Here is a 20,774-nt window from a genome sequence, read left to right as displayed (position 1 = left end):
CCCAAAAGATCTGTCTATGTCAGTGCTTCGTTAACAATAAAACATAAAATACGTCTTCATTATAGACTGTTATGCTTTTTAGCTTTCAGTCTGTAAGTCTCTGCGGATTAACTATGCAACTCCACATTGCTCCATTTCTAACTAGACATGTGGCCACGTTTAGTTCCATACTTATTATCATTAAGTCATTAAATCATCAAATCTGAGTCTAGCCATCGTCACTTTGATCTTTCTCAATACCGAGTCCATTATTCTCCTTGGCAATCTATCCTCATCTATTCCCCTCACAGGACCACAACGCCGAAGCCGGTTTATACGTACAGCATCATTCATCGAGTTCATTACTAATTTAGTCCTTTTGTTTCTCTTTCCGAGTACCTTCCTACCATTGTTCCAATGAGTTTTTACCAGGGATCATTCTCGTTACTTTCATGTCCGTTACTTCTATTTTTTGAGTAAGACATCCTGAGACTATCAATCAATCAGTCACTACTGATCTCCATTTAGGGCAGTCGCCCAGGTGGCAGATTCCCTATCTGTTGTCTTCCTAGCCTTGTCTTAAATGATCGCAAAGAAATTTGAAATTTATTGAACATCTCCCAAGGTAAGTTATCCCAATCCCTAACTTCCCCATCCAGAAACGAATATTTGCCCCCAATTTGTCCTCTTGAATTCCAGCTTTATCTCAATATTGTGATCATTCCTACTTTTAAAAACATCACTCAAACATATTGATGGTGGTTCGTCCGTCGGATGGGAACGTGAAGGCTTGAGAAGAATCCTTCCTGCTATTCGACAGAAGTAGGCTATGTGCCGGCATCGGGCTTCATCCTATCAGTCCTAATAATCATTATAAATTCGTTCTAGGTCATTGGGACCATTGATGGAGCACACATTTTTATTAAAAATCCTGGAGGGGAAGACGCACAAATGTATATTAACAGAAAAGGATGGTTTTCTTTATGTGTACGGGTAACAGAATTAACAAACCAAACCAAGCCCCATGGCACAACAGTCCCGAAGGCCATAGCCTACCAAGTGACACTGCGTAAAAACATCTTCGAAATATAATTACCCTCTTTTTGATCTGGTAACTTTAACAAGTGACATGATTATGGTCCATTTAGCCCATGAAGACTTCTTAGTTCTCTGCCTGTCACATTAATACCACTATCACATTTGCAATATTAGCGTGTTATCTGCTATATGGACACATAGTCACATGTAGGCCCCTGTCCAGGTACGGAATGAACACTTTTACCCAATCAGAAAAGATATTATCCAATGCTATTAAAATTTTATTTTATAAACGTATAAGTAATGAAATGTAAAATCATCTCTAACTGGGAAGATAATACTAGCTTGATTATGTTTACAAGAAATTGAAGAAAATTTACGTATTTTCGTTATATTCGAATTTGTGGAAGTAGATTTTATTTTCGTCCGCCTCTGTGGTGTAGTGGTTAGTGTGATTAGCTGCCACCTCCGGAGGCCCGGGTTCGAATCCCGGCTCTGCCACGAAATTTGAAAAGTGGTACGAAGGCTGGGAAGGGGTCCACTCAGCCTCGCAAGGTCAACTGAGTAGAGGTGGGTTCGATTCCCACGTCAGCCATCCTGGAAGTGGTTTTCCGTGGTTTCCCACTTATCCTCCAGGCAAATGCCGGGATGGTACCTAACTTAAGGCCACGGCCGCTTCCTTCCCTCTTCCTTGTCTATCCCTTCCAATCATCCCATCCCCCAACAAGGCTCCTGTTCAGCAGAACAGGTGAGGACGCCTGGGCGAGTTACTGGTCATCCTCCCCAGTTGTATACCTCGACCCAATGTCTCACGCAGTAGGACACTGCCCTTGAGGCGGTAGAGGTGGGATCCCTCACTGAGTCCGAGGGAAAACCCAACCCTGGCGGGTAAGCAGATTAAGAAAGAAAGAAACATTTTATTTTCCACCACCAGTAATCTTTCCTCCACACATGAAAAGAGGAATCATTTTTCCTCTTAGCTCTAGCTGGTCTCCCAAATCTCTTCTTCGACGTCCATTATCACTCAGGTCTCCACGTATGTACAGTATATGAAACAAACGCGAGTTGTCACTCAGTTGTTACTGATGTCTCGGAACACACGGTCAACATGATCTCCATTGCGCTAGCTAGAACGATACATCAAGTCGGCCGTGCTCCGTTTTGCGAGTTTTGCGCATGCTCACAAATAATTTGCAACGCTTGGCAACAATGTGCGAGGATGATCTCCAGACTAACTTAGTGCGTGCATAATACAGGTTAATGAATAACGTATTCTTGGTACGAAATTAGTCCTGCCTTAGTCCGGACTAACTTCAGTCCGAACTAAAGTAGGACCAGTGAATGCTTATGAATAGCACCCTATAAGTCAGTCAAGGAATGCATAACGTTCTCTGTTATTTAATATGCGCGGAGATGCATCGCTGCTACCACACAATCATGCATTCCTTTACTCACAACAATGTAAAAGGAATGAAATGCTGAACGAAACAAACAATACGGCCAATGGTTTGATTACAGTAAATTTACAATTCTCCACCCTTCAACTTTGATCTTCAGGTAACAAGTAAAGTCGGCCGAGCGCGGAGGCCATTTCACTGGCCCACCACGCCCTCCCATTTCCCTGGCCAATGATCATTTAAGCACTGGGTGACGCGGCGAGTGAAATGCGGAGGAACTCCACCATGACAAAGCCACATTCACTGCCTAATATCCAGAGGAACATCTCCGAATATTCCAGGCAGTGATTCTACCCAGAAATGGTAGAACTCCTGACCGTTCAGGCCAGGAGGAAGAACATATGGCTTAAGTAACTTGTCACGAACAATGCCGGCCCGAATATTGACACTATATCGATGCAGAAATATGCGCACTAGTGACACACGAGGAGTTTTTTCCACCTTCCTTCACGCAGTCTCCTGCCAATGGACACGAAAATGATAAGGTTGGCGGCTATTAGGGCTATTATTAGCCATTCACAACAATTTATACCGAAAACATAGTAGCCAATATCGACAGAATCGGGATTGGGAAGTGACTGCACTAAGCGAACTAGAAATTTGTACATACGCACCACGATCTCTGCCTCCATCTATCATACACCCTACTTCACCTTCCTTTCCTCCCATCTTCTGAAGCACAGCAGCGGGCAGCGATTCGTGCTCTGGCAGAGTGAATAAGGCGTCGCGCGACCGGAAGTAACAGGCTAAACTGATTTTCTTCGAAATGGAACATTTTCTCCGCCAATCTGTTTGCGCTATCGTTCTTTACACGACGTAGAGAGCATCCCTGACTTTTTCTCGGTATAATTAAGATATATCCTGTATAACAAAAGTGATTGCAAAGCCGATTTTTAATATTTTATATCTGATACATTTTACCTTACGGCCTATAATAACGGAAATATTCACGAAATTAGATCACTATTACTAAGTTCATCAGCAGCACGCATCGTTACAAGTTACTTTATGTTCGAATCCCGTCCCGGTCAGGGATTTTTACGCCGGAATGAGTGGCTCAGACGGTTGAGGCGCTGGCCTTCTGACCCCAACTTGGCAGGTTCGATCCTCGCTCAGTCCGGTGGTATTTGAAGGTGCTCAAATACGTCAGCCTAGTGTCCGCGGATCTGAATCCTATAGAGCATGCCTTGGATGCATTGGGGAGGCGGATTGCATCCCGTCAGCCTTCACGAATGACCCTCCAAAACCTTCGCATTGCACTTTCGTAGGAATGGGATCGACTGCCAAAAGAGCTCTGGGACCATCTGATAGAGAGCATGCCACGACGTGCGTGGTTGGAATACAGGCAACAATATTATTCGTCAGACCACGCTACGTTCCGCAGGTCAGCTACTATCCACAATCGATGATTTCTAGCCTATTGACGACGAGCAGCTTTATGGGCCTGTGTGAGCAACGGTCTCTTGCGAGGTAACCGACTCCAAATGTTCATTGCATGCAGTTTCCGTCAAAATGTTCTCTCACTAACATGTTGGGATGGACCATCATTCACTGACTGCGGCAATTCCTGTTGCGTTGGAAGCGATTTTGATTCACAAGCCGTGAAACGCGTCTCCGGTTCCACTCAGTCAGGATCTTTCTCAGACCACAATTTTGACGTCATGTTTTGTGACCACGAGTAGTACCCCATTGCTTGTAGACACGTTGAATAGCCCCTGCGAAACACCAGCGAATCCAGGAACTTTATGCAAAGTATGATCATGGGCGCAGCCAAACACGATTTCCCCTTTTTGCCACTCTGTCACTTCCTTACATCTACCAGTTTTGACGTACTCTGTCCTCTTGAAACATCTTGTTTGATGATGATGCTTGTTGTTTAAAGGGGCCTAACATCGAAGGTCATCAGTCCCGCTTGAAACATCAATGACTCGTTCTCTGGGCTATTGTACAGGATTAACGACCCATCTGCGCGTGCGTACTAGGGTGAATAGCTTTTTGTCTGGTGAGGTGCTGAATCGAAGAATTCCTGGGAAGATTTCGATAATAACCTGGAAACGCTAGGTTGAGGGCCAGGGAATCGTTTCTTTACAGTAATGAAGAACCATAGAAAGGGAGGGGAAAAGGATATAAACAGTTTTTTGTGTAAATCAGATGAACTAATAACAGACCGCTGGGAATCACCGGACAGCATGATGAAAAAAATTGAAAATCTTCTTAACTTAAAAGGAAATATTTCTGTTGACGTCACGAACCGAGCTCGCGAGCAGGGGGGAAATGATTGCAGTTAAATTACGCTGGACGAAGTGGAATGGATGGTAAATAAATTATATTGTCATACAGCAGCATGATAAATGTAATTAGATGTGTAATGGTGAAAAATAGTGAGAACGCAGGGATGAAATGGCTTCGCAGAGTAATAAGATTAGCATTGAATGTTAGTACGGTTCCTTCTGATTGGACGAAGGCAGTAATTGCACCTATCTGGAAGCAAAGGAAAAGGAAGGATTCCAACAACTCTCGAAATATGTCACTCACCTCCATTGAGGATGTGCCTAAAAAGACCTACACCACCTCGGGATGAGGACACGAGTTCACTTAACTTTTACTGATCAGTATACCGGGCAATGTGTTCATTGGCATTTTGGAAGGGAGGGTGTGATCAGTGGGTGAGAGGAAATTGGATGAAAACCATTGTGAATCGAAGACCACAGAGGAGCTGTCAGGATCATGTTTTCAGTATGCGCTAGGTCATTTAAAATTGTTACGAATGAAATAAAGAGTTATGTTTATGATTCGTAGATCTAGAGTAGGCATATGGCAGAGTACCTAAGGGAAAGTTGTTCGTCATACTGGAGAAATATGGGATTAAGGGCACGTTATTAAAATAAATCAAAGGAATTTACGTCGACCATTTGGCTGCGGGGAGAACTGATTGTAGAATGAGTTCTTAGTTCAAGGTAATTACAATGGTTAGACATGCTTATAATCTCTGAACTTTGTTGTTCATAATTTACATAGATCAACTCTTGACACGTATAAAATGGGAGGGATTCGGTTAGGTGGAAATTTAGCAAGCCGTTTGCCCTCTGCCGATGACTTGGTCTTAGTGGTAGATTGTGCTGAAAGCCTTCAGTCTAATACTGTATATTGGAACATGAAAATAGGTTAAATTAGTATGATAGTAAAATTAGTCTTTTCAAGACTATTGTGATGTCAGTAGATAAGAAATCTAAGAGAATTTAATATCAGGTAGGGAATACAAGGCTGGAACAGGTAGATAATTACTAGTATTGAGGATCTCTTTTCTCCAAGAATGGTACTAAAGTAAGTGCGATTGAATCAAAATTCAGGAAAGCTAATAGAGTGAGTTCGCTGTTGCGATCACTACTAGGAAGTAGTTCGGCTCCTGAACAAAACTACGTTTACTTTTCTCTGTTTTCAGACCAACATTGCTCTACGGAAGTGAAAGATTGGTGGGCTCAGGATATCTTATTCATAAGTTAGAAGTAACATACATGAAATGATCTCTGGTACAAACAAGTGGGAACCAAGGCAGAAGGGAACTCGGAATATGGATATGGAGTCTAAGTTAGGAATGAACCCGACTGATGATGCTGTACGCATAAATCGGCTTCGGTGTCTGGGTCCTGTGAGGCTAATTGAGGAGGACAGGTTATTTAAGAGAATAATGGACGCGGTCATAGAATTTAAGAGTAGTAGATGGAGACCTTGACGACGATGTTTAAACTCAGTATGTAATGATTTATTGATAAGATGTATAATGGTATACGCGGCCAGAGAACTTGTTGTGACGTTTAGTAAATTCACAGAAGCTTTCATACTGAACGCTGACAGACATAACAGACTATAATGACGATATATGCGCGTATGAATGTAGGCTATGTATGTATGTATGTATGTATCGATTAAAGGGTGCAGTATGTATGTATACATGTATGTGTGTATTTATGTATGAATGTATTGAAACAATTTCGTGATCACTTATACCATCATTTACTTTAGTTTCTATATGGGACTCATCTGGTTTCAACACCACCACGTCCAGAATATTCTTCCCTCTGGTTGGTTCCATCACTTTTTGATTCAGCTATACTTCCCGGATTATGTTATTTACCATTTTGTTGGTCATTTTTCCTATCGTTCGCATTACCTTCTCAATTGAAATTTGGTAAATTCAGATACCCAATACAATCACGTTCCGTTTCATGTTGTTTATCACATAGATGATTATCACATCAAAGAATTTCGCCTCAGCGTCAGCGCCACCCTTTCCGGGTCTGTAAACCCCAAAAACGTCAAGCTGCCGATGTGAGCCTTACGCCTAAAATTTCATGCTTCTCATCCTTAACATTTTCGTACCTCACAAATTTCAATTTCACCAGACTGAATACACCCTTTCCTATTGTTCCTATCCTGTCTCTACGATAAACATTCCAGTTCCTCGGGAAAATTTCCGCATCCAAGTATCATTTCTCAGCCGTGATTCAATTAAAATATCTGGTAATATACCGATTAAAAGGGTGAGTTGGGCGTGCGGTTAGAGGCGCACAACTGTGAGCTTGCATCCGGGAGATAGTGGGTTCGAACCCCACTGTCGGCAGACCTGAAGATGGTTCTCCGTGGTTTCCCACTTTCACACCAGGCAAATACTGTGGCTGTACCCTAATTAAGGCCACGGCCGCTTCCTTCCGATTCCTAGGCCTTTCCTTTTCCATCGTCACCATAAGACCTATCTCTGTCGGTGCGACATAAAATAAATTGAAAAAGGGAATTATATGTATCGAGAACTGGAAAAATCCAAAGAAAAGCAGCTAGAAATGCTTTGGATTATTTTCGACGAAAGAGTAGCGCACCGAAAATGTTGCAAAGTTAGGAAAACTTGGGAGGAATGGAGTCGAGCTGGTCGACTAAGCGGTAGGTCCATTTTCCGAGCTGTCAATGGAGAAATTGTGTGGAATGACATTATTATTATTATTATTATTATTATTATTATTATTATTATTATTATTATTATTATTATTATTATTATTATTATTATTGTACCAGTTGGTACACCTATACGCCGCACATTTGAATTTTCCGCCTTAAAGTACTCCTCTACAGCTGAAAATCTGAACTTTAAAACTGAATTAATTCAACCATTTATCAGAAGATATCACTGTTAATTTCGAATTGTGTTTGTTTACTAATTATCATGAAGTGTGGACATTCTCTCACAGATGTCTCTACCACAAACTATGATCATGCACCCTGGTGCGAAATGAGGGAACTTTTCTTGAAGATATTTTATACTCATAAGTTTTCCTATAACTAAATTTCGTTCTTTCAGTTGTGATTGGCAATATAAATCTTTCTTTCCGCCAGTTTTGAACTTAGCCAATCCCGAATTTCTTTAATTAATTTCGGATCAATCGTGTCCTTCTTCTTCACATTTGATGTGTAAACTTTAGCCGACCAATAAACGCATGTGGGTGTGTCTTAATTATTCATGAAAGGTCTCGAATCTTCCCCGAGAGTATAAAAACTGCTGATTTTCCGGGCTCTCCGCCACTCGTACAACATCTAGCTTAGTGTATAGCAGGAGGCGGGAAGAGCCTCTTTCATCCGCCAGCAGCTCTTCAACAAGGTAATGGCCTTTTAACATCGTTCTTTTTTCCTTGCTAGCTTAGCAGTTTAACCCGCGGGGCAGGTACGAAACCTTTAATATATAACCTATAACTTAAAACATGTAAATTTTTTTCCATCTTTGTAAGACTTCATATATCTTTAAATGTAAATCGGGGATAGAGAGTGCTTTACCCTCTCGAGCTCCCCTTCATTTCTGAGTTGAGGTGACTATGTTTTCGTAACTCATTTTCTACTCTTTCCTAATGTGTTAAATTTTTCTTATACGGGTCACCTCTATAGCATGGGAATAGCCCCTGTGTATCGGCTTCGCGCCACTTAGGATTTAACAAGCTTTCAAGTAGGAGTGCAAGTACACGCCTCCATTCATCTTGATATTTTTCGGGTCATTTAATTAATCTGTTCCTTTTCCACGAAGGCCCAGTAGATTGGGTACTAGATGCCCCTGTTTCTTTGTATGTGTGCCTTGAGGGCAGTTGATAGTAATGTTGGTTGTTGCCTTTGATAGGCTCGGAAAATTGAGAGCGGGTTAGCTCTTTCACTTGTGGTAAATGTGCCTCAGAGAGGCTTGAGATTTAAATGTGGGAGCAAACGCTCCATTGTATTGAGGGAATTTCTGCCCTTTGGTAATATATTGGTTGTGACAGGAGCTCAGGAAGTGTAAAAATTAGTCTATCTAAATCTCGGCTTTCTTGGTCTTGTACTTGATTTGACTTGTTGTTATTTGTTAAAAATCCGAAATTTTTTATGTGAAAATTGTTAAGTTTTGAAAATATAACCTTTATTGAAATTCCCATTCCAGCCCGCACCTTCTTTCACCTCTGGTGATCCACCAAACCACGGTAACAATTATTATTATTATTATTATTATTATTATTATTATTATTATTATTATTATTATTATTATTATTATTAAAGCGTCTTTATTGTGGCGATGTTAGCTCCCTTCCCTTTCTTAGACTTAACCACTTCATGTATATACAATATAATTTTTACATAAAATTTAAACATATGAAATCTTTACAACCTAAAGTATAACTAAAGCAACTAAAGTATCACTAACTAAACTAACTAAAGTGAGTTAAGTATAACTAAAGTATAAAGAGGAACACATTACAATAAACAACCATATTCGCTCTCATTCATGCATCCCATTCACATTCAAGAAAGACTGGAAGTGCTTATAAGATGACGCTGGCAAAGGATTTAAAATTTTGCCTTAGATTTAGCTTCCCTGATGTCATGGGGAGTTCATTCCACCAACTCGTGGCGGTGATCGTGAACGATCTGTTGTAGTTTGCGGTTCGATGCACAGGAATTTCTAGCGTACAGCCTGACCGGGTATTGAAAAGGTGTAGGGAACTAAGGTAGCGAAATCTGGTGGATATGTAAGGAGGAGTGTATTCAGAAAGCACTTGATACACCAAAGTAGTTGCATGGAGTCTACATCTGTCATTCAGTCGTAACCAAGATAATTGTCTATAGTATCGGAATACGTGGGCATATGGTCATATGTCAATTGCATACCTGATGCATGCACTTTGGGCACGTTGCAGTCTCATGCCTTGCTCGTTATTGATATCAATAAAAACTGTATCACAGTATTCGAGAATTGGAAACAAAAGTGATTGAATGAGCTTTATTTTCAGGGATCAAGGAAATATATTTTTAAAGCGCTTCAGGGGATGCAGGCTTTAATATATCTTTTGACACACTTTCGTCACATGTTGCGACCAGTTCAATGTTTCGCTTATAGCCACACCAAGATTCATAACTCTTTCACAATAAGGAATAATGGTAATGTTTAGTACTACAGGAGGAATTTCCTATTGTTTTAAGACGTGTAAGTTTTTCGAAGTACCAATGATTATTGCTTGCGTTTTAAGAGGATTAATTTTGAGATTGTTACTCAATGCAAAATTAATTATGAGAATTAAATCTGCGTTAACTTGTTGTACAACACTCTGAATTTTATCAGTTCTTGAGTGGTAGTAGATCTGCAGATCATCAGCATAAAGATGATACTTGCAATGTGTAATCGATATGGCAACATCGTGTAAGTAAACTGCAAACAGCAATGGTCAAAGTACAGACCCTTGGGGGACACCAAGGGGTTTGTTAAGCCACTCAGATCTGCTATTATTTATTTTGATACACTGACGGTGATTTTTGAGGTACAAACTGAAAAAGTTTATTGCCGCCTTCCTGAAATTAAATGAATCCAATTTTGAAAGTAGCAGTTGAGGAACAACAGTATCAAAAGCACTAGACAAAATCAAGTAGAACCAGTACAGTCACTTGTCGCATGTCCATTGCGTGTCGGATATCATCAGTTACTTTCAGTAGGGCAGTCGTTGTGCTGTGTCCTTTCTTGAAACCAGATTGGTAAGGGTCAAGCAGTGAGAAGTTAGTCAAGTAAGTGAGGACTTCTTCGTGTACCAAGCGTTCTAGCACTTTGGAAAGGGGTGGGAGAATGGATATAGGGCGATAATCTGATGGTAAACTAGGAGAATTCTTGTTAGGAATGGGAATGACGATACCGTACTTCCACACAGTTGGGAATACTCCCTGTGCAAGGCAATGATTAAATATAAGCGTCAGAATAGGTAATATTGCACCAATAATCATTTTTATGAAAGATAATGTTATGTCGTCATTACCCGGAGCATCTGACTTGAGGGACTAAATTACACGCTTTACATCGTTCCAACCAACATTTTTGAATGTGAATTTTACTTGATTTACTCGGGAATGAGCATTTATGGCGTTAATATCATCATCATCACTTAGGTCATCAACTGGTAGATGATTATCATTATTATTATAATAATTATTATTAGGATAGTTATTATCATAGTCATTATCGCTAGTAATATCATTATTAGTGTGTGTTGCTTTCGTAAAATGAGAATTTAGATCATCAAGTGGTCTACTGGGTGCCTGCTTGGTCAGGCTGCGACCTATAGCCATCTGATGCTAATGTTTCCATATTAGTGCTGAACTTCTTCCGTTTGTTATCTCTTGAGTATATTTATACTTGCTGTTACGAATTAATTGCTTAACTTGATTTCGAAGAATGCGGTAATTTTCGAAATCACTAGTGCTTTCAGTTCGCCTAAATCGCCTATACCATGCATCACGATTTGCCATGACCGACTTAATTTTATTTGTTAGCCAAGGAGACGAAGGGTGAGAAACTCGAATTTGCTTCTTCGGAGCGAGCTTGCATCCGGGAGATAGTGGGTTCGGACCCCACTGTCGGCAGCCCTAAAGATGGTTTTCCGTGGTTTCCCATTTTCACACCAGGCAAATGCTGGGGGCTGTACCTTAATTAAGGCCACGGCCGCTTTCTTCCCACTCCAAGCCCTTTCCCATCCCATCGTCGCCATAAGACCTATTTGTGTCGGTGCGTCGTAAAGCAACTAGCAGGAAATGCGGGCCAGTGGTGATTGATTGATTGATTGATTGATTGATTGATTGATTGATTGATTGATTGATTGATTGATTGATTGATTGATTGATTGATTGATTGATTGATTGATTGATTGATTGATTGATTGATTGATTGATTGATTGATTGATTGATTGATTGATTGATTGATTGATTGATTGATTGATTGATTGATTGATTGATTGATTGATTGATTGATTGATTGATTGATTGATTGATTGATTGATTGATTGATTGATTGATTGATTGATTGATTGATTGATTGATTGATTGATTGATTGATTGATTGATTGATTGATTGATTGATTAGATAATTTCGATGGCTTCCGCTATAAGGATCTATTCAATGGTTCAGGTAAAAGGGATTTCACTGAACTGTTGATAGCTCTGTAGAATATATCAGGTCTGCCATCAGGTTCTTCGATAGATTATTGTACATTAGATTTATATAATTACACAGCATTAAATTTCTTGGAACGCTACAGTACACCTTATTTCAGAATACCAGTTGATGGAAGGCTAGTATAATGTTGCATTCATCGTAAACTCGGTGTATTAAACCTGTTATTCTCCTATAATTATGGTTGTAAAACTTAAGCTCTCAGAATAAATAACCAGACAATGAATGCTTTGCCGAGTACCTCTTGTTATTTTCACAGTAGTGCGTTACGGAAATTTTACAGTCCAATGCATCTTGAGTGTTATTTTTGATGTCTTATGGCCTAAAATAAAATGGAAATTTTCCGTTGTGGGGAAATGCTAATGTTTGTCAATTTGTTATTTATTGCCCGCATGAGTCGACATCGAAAAAATATTCCCAAGACCTCGCTAGAGTCCTTTTTCTTCTTAACAAACTACCTCTAAATGTTTTGAAATGAGATTAAAAAACCAAAACCAGACCCCACGGCACTTAACGCCCTTGAAAGGCCTTGGCCTGCCCAGCGACCGCTGCTCAGCCCGAAGGGTTGCAGATTACGAGGGGTCGTGTGGTCAGCACGACGCATCCTCTCGGCCGTTACTCTGGGCTTTCGAGACCGGGATATAAAAGCCAACTACGTACTAAACCGTCACCAAATTTAACTTGAATTATTTTGAAGTTTAACTCAGCAGGAAAAAATAAGTGTAATAAGCGTATCTAACAAGCAAAATATAATATGGAATAACTAGTACCTCTTCGACTCCCACCAATGAGTGTAATGTACAATGATAAGTCAGCAAATATATGTAATTTTGTAAGTTGATGGCAGTCCAATCTATTTTATGATAGGTTATAGAGTTGATACTGTAAATACCGTATATGGCAAGTACAGTTTTTCTAAATAATACATTTGTGATGCTAGTTTTACCTATTTAAATTTTTGTATTCCTAGAGGACCTCCATGAGGGGTTACTGAACGATTTAGTGAATCTGATGACACGAAAACGAAAATTTCAGAATATTAATACCAAGCAGTTACTTAGAATTTTAAACACACTTATCTTCATTATTTGATTGTTTGCTTCTGAGATATATTGGAATAGACCAAAGTGTGGCTACATTTCTATAAAATAGAACCCAGATAATTACAGTAGAGTACAGTATGTAAAGCATTACCTGATCTTGTAATAATTAGGAGGATCCCGCGAAACTGTACGGTATATCTCAGGAAATAAGTCATAGGTTTGTGAGCGACTGAAAAAGCGACTTCGACAATGTTGTAAGATGGAGAGCAGACAATGGTGTAATGGAAAACGGGATGAAAAGACAGGTTGTAAATTTTAGCAAAAGGAAAAATCCTCTCAGTTTTAATTACTGTGTTGATGTGATAGTACCTCATGAGGATCATAGTAGGTACCTAGGTGTTAATATAGGGAAAGATCTTTCTTTTTGCTAGTTGCTTTAGTCGCACCGACACAGACAGGTCTTATGGCGACGATGGGACAGGGAAGGGCTAGGAGTGGGAAGGAAGCGGCCGTGGCCTTAATTGAGGTACAGCCCCAGCATTTGCCTGGTGTGAAAATGGGAAACCACGGAAAACCATTTTCAGGGCTGATGACGGTGGGGTAATAATATTAACGATGTTCTAACGAAGGATATCAGATCTCTTCTGAGGGTATCCAGGGGTTGAAGTGAGGGCGTATAGCAGAGGGAGTGCGTATGGCTCTCTATTAAGATCCCAGTTAGGGTATGCTTCCAGTGTGTGGAACGAGTTGATGCGAGTTGGAGAAGATAGAAAGGAATTCATCACGATTTATTCTGGGTGATTTTCGACAAAAGAGTAGTGTTACAAAAATGATGAAAATCTTTGGCTGGGAAGACTAGGGAGTAAGGAGACGAGCTGCTCGACTAAGGGGGTAGGTTCCAAGCTGCCAATGGAGAAATGGCGTGGAATTGTATTAGTAGACGAATAAGCTTCAATGAAACTTTTTTTTTGCTAGTTGCTTTACGTCGCATCGACACAGATAGGTTTTATGGATAGGAAAGGTCTCGGAGTTGGAAGGAAGCGGCCGTGGCCTTAATTAAGGTACAGCCCCAGCATTTGCCTGGTGTGAAAATGGGAAACCACGGAAACAATTTTCAGGGCTGCCGACAGTGGGGTTCGAACCTACTAACTCCCGAATACTGGATACTGACCGCACTTAAGCGACTGCAGTTATCGAGCTCGGTAATGAAACTTTTAAAGGTAAGAAAAACCGGGCGTGTTTGTCGTACGGTTTGGAACGCGCAGCTGTGAGCTCGCATCCGGGTGATAGTGGGTTCGAACCACACTGTCGGCAGCCATGAAGATGTTTTTCTCTGATTTTCAATTTTCATACCAGGATAATGCTAGGGCTGTACCTTAGTCAAGGCCACGGCCGCTTCCTTCCCATTCCTAGGCCTTTCCTATCCCATCGTCGCCATTAGACATATCTGTGTCGGTGTGACGTAAAGACCTACGTTTAATACTCTTGGCTGTTGAACAATCTTATTTACGTTAACCGAATGACTGATAAGTGTCACTATACTATCTTTTTACTGTACAGTGACATTTTTATAAGGAATGTTTTCCCTAATACTACATAACCTCGCAGAAGCTCAGAACTCTGAATCGTTGAGACTACGAGAAGCGACATGTGGTGTGTCATGAACTCTCAACTGGAAAATTGGCTATCACCGGCCGTAGATTATGGAGTTGCTGTGCCCACTAATCCGGTTTCGCTAACCGCATTCGAACCTGTTGATCTGTTCCATCATGAGGACGAGAGAGTGATTGGTTGATTGATTGCTGGGGACCCATACAGGTATTGCATGGGAGAATACACGGATGATATATACGTGATTTGAACTTCGCTTGAATAATTGATAGGGAAAGTTAATTTCGAATGTTTGTAAATGAATAATATTGAAGAAGATGAAGTACCAACATGAGATTATGCCTTTGGACATGCTGGTGTGGGCATTTTAATTTAAAATCTTCGAAATAGTGTATTCAACAAATGTTCAACTTACCGTTATCATGCATCCAATATAAATAAAAAATCGGCAAATTTTGGATTTGTAAGCTATGTATTGATTTTTCTTGTTATTTCTTCCCTTGAAATAAGGAAGTATGTCACCTTTTCATAAGTACTTTGGAAGTACTTAGTAATAGAGTTCAGTACAGTATATATGACTTCAGAATAGCTGCTCTCTTAATTTGAAAAGATATAAAATAATTGTTTTTCTCTATTAAGTTCGCTTGTATCATTTGCAACTGTATTAAAATAACGAGCCCCTTGCTAACAGAAAACTGCATTGCGTATGGCAGAAATACATTTCGGACATGAAACAAGCCATTGAAGGCCGGCAGTAGTATAAGGGCCCACCCAGGACATTCCGGCATAATTTTTTTCCTATTGTCCTCAATGGGCCCCACGAACAAAATATAAATAACAGTTATTTAACACTATTCTTATTATTTTTCCTATTGTCCTAACTGGGTCCTGACGAAAAAACTGTTTAAATACCTATAATTTAACATAAGTTTGCCCTCGGAAAAAATATAAAATACCCATAACTTTTTCCTATTTGTCGTAACACATATGTTTTTTCCTATTGATTCACGTGCATGCCGATTCACAACACATAATTTTTTCCTATTTGTCCTAACTGGGCCCAGACGAAAAAGATTGTATAAATACCTAAAACGGTGAAAAAACTGTTTAAATACCTATAATTTAACCTCAGTGAGCCCTCGGAAAAAATATAAAACACCCATAATTTTTTTCCTATTTCTCCTAACACATATTTTTTTCCCTATTGATTCACCAGCATGCCGATTCACAACACATATTTTTTTTTCTATTTGTCCTGACACATAATGTTTTTCCTATTGATTCACCAGCATGCCGATTCACAACACATATTTTTTTCCTATTTGTCCTAACACATAATTTTTTTTCCTATTGATTCACCAGCATGCCGATTCACAACACATCATTTTTCTCTAAAACCAAGAATTTTAAAGATTTTACTTTCTTACTGGTAGAAAAGTATTCTTTTTGCCTTAATTTAAAATAAGAATGACTCCTTTCTAAAATTTGAACTCTATTGAAGGTTTTTTAACTAAATAAATGGAAGTTGAAAACACATTGTCTACTACCAATATTAAATACTCTATAACAGAACCGCTTGGAATTAAAATAAAACCAACAAACGAGCGTTTTGGATTATGGTTGCTTACAGAAAATATGTACAACAATAATTTGGTTACAAATATTGGAGATATAATTTATACATATACCTATTACAGAACCATTTTGCGATAATATTATGGTTGTTAAGATAACAGATTTTGCAGATTGCGAAGGAGATCTAAGAAACTGTAAATTTAAAGTTAAAAAAGAAATTTGTGGTTCTTTTAATAGTTATTTAAGAGGAAAATTTTCGAAGTATAAGCTTTCTGGACATGGAGTTAAGGCTAAAATTCTCTACATCTTAGGTTCTAATATAAAAACAATAAATGGAGTAAAACAAATTATAGAACGAGATTTAAAAATTATAAAAGACAAATACAAAAATCCAGTTGCTATTCCTTATAAAGTAGAACTTGCCGTCGTAAAACTAGAAACCCTGTTGACAGAATTACCAGACATATTACAACAACTTTCTAAAGAACATTATTATTTATTAGACTTAGATATAACACAAGATTTTGCAGGAATATTTAACAAAGAAGAAATGGTTAATTATTTAATAGACAACTATAATTTTCGAAAGGAGGGAGGATACAAGAAAGATTGTAATATAATTGTAAATAATAACAAAACAGTTGGGAAGGATTGTTTAACGTGGATTAATTGTAATTCTAGAGTTAAAATTTATAACAAATGTTTATGCCAATTAACAAGTCCTGGAGTTAGTAAACAATTAGGAAACCATATTATAGATTTTTTAAGTTGTCCAGATAAAAGATTAAAAGATACATTTACGTCTAACTTAGCAAAGGAGAATGGAATAACAAGATTAGAAGCAACAATTTATAATTATATTAATTCAGAATTCCAAAACAAACAAGAATTTAATCCAATAAAAGATTGTTTAAATTTAATACGGTATAATAGAAAATATTTCTATAATGCTCCATTTTATTCTGTTCCGCTATCTAAAATGTGGGAAAAATTAACAGATAGTTTACAAAATAGTTGTTGTGTGGTTTTTAAAGATTTATTACAGTATGTATATTGGGGGAACATAAATACTAAAAAATTAACTGGAATACAAATTAAATTGCCAGAAAAACCAGAAGATAGAAATAAACTGATAAATTATGTATTATCGGCATTTAGTTTTAATCTTTTGCCAATTAATTACTTAGAAATTCTAGAAGACACAGAAAATGAAAATGTTATAACTATAAACCAAAAATGTTATATTAAAGTTGGAAAAACATATTTTTCTAAATCTAATACTCCCTTTTCCACTATATCTAAAGATATCGATATACATGAATTAGGATTAATAAAAACTAAAAATTTTATTCCAGAAATTTTAAGAAAGAGAACTAATATTACGAATAAACTATTTCCTTTCCCTATTAAAGAAATAAAACCAATTTCTAATGTACATACGCTGTCTACTAGGAAAAGAGAGAAAAAATTAGAAGAATTAAAGATCCAAGAGAGAAAATTAGAATATTTAGAAAGAACACAATCCATAAAGAAGTGCACTAGAAAAGGAAGAAAAAATTAAACAAATAGAGGAAGAATTAATAAATTATTTTAATAAAAGATGGGCAGAGTTAGACTTAAGAATTTCTTATAATGTATACGCCTTTATAATTAATAACAAAGGAAAATATATTTATGTAGGTGCATTATGCGAAAAAGATGGAGTTAAATATGTTTATTTTATTAAAGGAATATTTAAAAATAAATTAATAGATATTAGTAAGGATAGAGAAAAATTGGAGGAAGAAGGATTTGTTTTTATTCCTTATAATGGTTTAGAAATAATATATTATCCAACAGAGAAACCATTTATGGAAATTAAAACTAATGGAACTAAAAATTATAATGGACATTCTTATCCAAATATAGAAGTTTTTAAAATGTTACCAGCTTTAGAGACAAAAGAAAATTTAGAATATAACGAGGAAATAAAAGAGCAAATAGAAAATACAAGAATGGGAGAAATAACTGGAAAAGTAAAAGTTTTAGGTTGTAACAGACTGGAAAATTTAGAAGAAGGAATAGAATTAATTATTTCTAACATATCTATAATAAAATATAGGGGTAAAGATATATATATATATATTTAAATTAGAAAATATTGGAGAGTGTTTTGTTTCTTGGTTAGAAAAGGAAATAGAAGATAGAAACATAGATTTAAATTATAAGGTAAAAGTTAAATTAGACAAAATAAAAACAACACCAAACAAGAATAAGGAGAGGCTAGTATTTATTGTTTAAGTTATTGCACTTTTTTATTTTAAATATTAACATTAATAACATCGAATTTTTCTGGTATAATTATATTATTTTGGTTAAAATAATCTAACAGTAATTCGGGGTATGGATTATTTATTCCTTGTAATTCTTCTATAAATTTCCTTATATAATACTTTCCAAAAAGGTAGCAAGGTATTAATCCATTACTTTTCTCTAGATCCTAAATTATGTAAACATTATAATCCAAATAATTAGTATACAAATAAAATAATTTCTTTTCTATTTTGTCTTTAGTTATATAAACATCTACATCGTATGTATACGGTGCAATATATTTTGGTATAGTTATTTTTTCCATTTATATAATTAGAAATACATTTATACAAATATTAATTTAATATATAAGTAGCAATATAATATAAACAGAGTTAGAACTAGAGTTTAAAAAAAATATATATAAAGACAGGTTTATGTTTTAAACTTTTTAAATGGAGTCCAAAGAGTTTAGTTCTAAAATTATAGACTTATATTATAGTAATAAGATGCATTACCAAGAAACACGAGAAAAATTAAACGATTTACTGGACGAAGAGTACCAAGTAGAATGTTTAGATATAATACTACTTAAAAATGGTTGTGCAAAAATTACAACTTACAACAAAGAAGAAGACAAGTTTGTACTTCTAAACGATCTTAATAAACGAGCAAGAACAAGGTACATAAATAGAATTCTTAAAGCTCTTACAAAATGTAACAAGGAAGAAAATGATTCGGAAGGTACTAGCGAGAAAAGCGAGGAAAGCGAGACAGATAATACAGAAGATTATCACGAAAACACAAACGTGGAACCTGTAAGAGTTGGAAAACAAGATATAGAGGAAGATATTAAAAAATCTGGAAGTAATTATAGACAATATTGGATTTAAAGGAGATTTGTTTTTGTATTATTTTTGTTAATTCTTTTATATTTATTTTAACAAACATATTAGGGATATATAGTGCAAACATATTAGGATATATAGTGTAAACATATTAGGGATATACACTATAAGCATAAAAGCAGATATAATGTACAAGCGCTATACAGTAACACCAGATTTAATATAAAAACACACAAAATAGACAGAAGGCAAGAACAGACAGAATATACAGGCTATGCGCGAAAACGGTTGGGTAAACAACCATACGTCCAGATGTGGACACATGGTGGGCATGCGAAAGCGGTTGGGTAAACAACCAAAAAGCACTGTACATTAACACCAAATTTAATATAAAAACACGGCAAAAGGTAGAAGGGCAGAACAGACAAAAATATACAGACAAAACATATTTTTATATATAGTTTATAAATAAAAGCAGACATAATGTACAAGCACTACACATTAAAACCAAATTTGATATAAAAACACAGAAATAGACAGAAGGGTAGAACAGACAGAACATACATACGGAACACAACAACACAACAGAGAGAACATAGACACAACAGACAAACAGACACAACAACCTGTAATCTGTTTACAGCCGGGCGAGTTGGCCGTGCGGTTAGGGGCGTGCGGCTGTGAGCTTGCATCCGGGAGATAGTGGGTTCGAATCCCACTGTCGGCAGCCCTGAAGATGGTTTTCCGTGGTTTCCCATTTTCACACCAGGCAAATCCTGGGGCTGTACCTTAATTAAGGCCACGGCCGCTTCCTTCCAACTCCTAGGCCTTTCCTATCCTATCGTCGCCATAAGACCTATCTGTGTCGGTGCGACGTAAAGCCCCTAGCAAAAAAAAAATAAGGAGTGAATGATAAGAAGGGGTCGTTAAGTTTGTGGCAAATAATTAGCCGCTGAAGTACTTAGTTTGTTCGCAAGCGCTAGTAAAGTCGTAGGTACTAATGTCATGATGAAATCATTGTTGCAGATATCGCCGGATGGCAATATAACGTTGTCCACTTTGACGTTCACTCCCACTGCTGCGGACAACGAGAAGGTGCTCACATGCCGTGCCGAGAACACCCGTGTACGAGCTGGAGTGGAAGAGGACACCTGGAAACTCAGTGTCTTCTGTGAGTGGCTTTCAAATAATTCATATCAAATATGTACTGACCTTGCTGAAATCTGAGTATGTCCTTAATGTAGGCGAGTAAATCTTCCTGTCTTTGCTCAGGCCTAAGTTATAGCAGTGTGATATTTTCCCACTAAGAGTTATGAATGTTTAAAGAGAGGATCCGATGCAACGTGTCTGAAAAGTATCCTCATAATTCTGTTATTTTACGGCATAATATGCGTTGCTGCAATTAGTCTTACACGAACGCAAGTATATTTACAA

The 20,774-nt window shown here is 37.6% G+C and overlaps 1 protein-coding gene across 1 annotated transcript in view; it reads left to right on the top strand.

Annotated features, from left to right (window-relative positions):
* The window catches only part of LOC136863558 (nephrin), a 1,173,968-nt gene that overhangs the window by 797,942 nt on the left and 355,252 nt on the right, over positions 1–20,774 (top strand). Inside the window, exon 6 of the mRNA XM_068225991.1 lies at positions 20,367–20,511. Within this exon, the coding sequence (XP_068082092.1) occupies positions 20,367–20,511 (145 nt within the window). The remainder of the gene's footprint in view (positions 1–20,366; positions 20,512–20,774) is intronic.

The sequence above is a fragment of the Anabrus simplex genome, chromosome 2 (assembly GCF_040414725.1).
Source record: "Anabrus simplex isolate iqAnaSimp1 chromosome 2, ASM4041472v1, whole genome shotgun sequence".
Taxonomy (NCBI): Eukaryota; Metazoa; Arthropoda; class Insecta; order Orthoptera; family Tettigoniidae; genus Anabrus; species Anabrus simplex.
The sequence above is the reverse complement of the archived record's forward strand: the minus strand, read 5'-3'. Positions and strand labels throughout refer to the sequence as shown.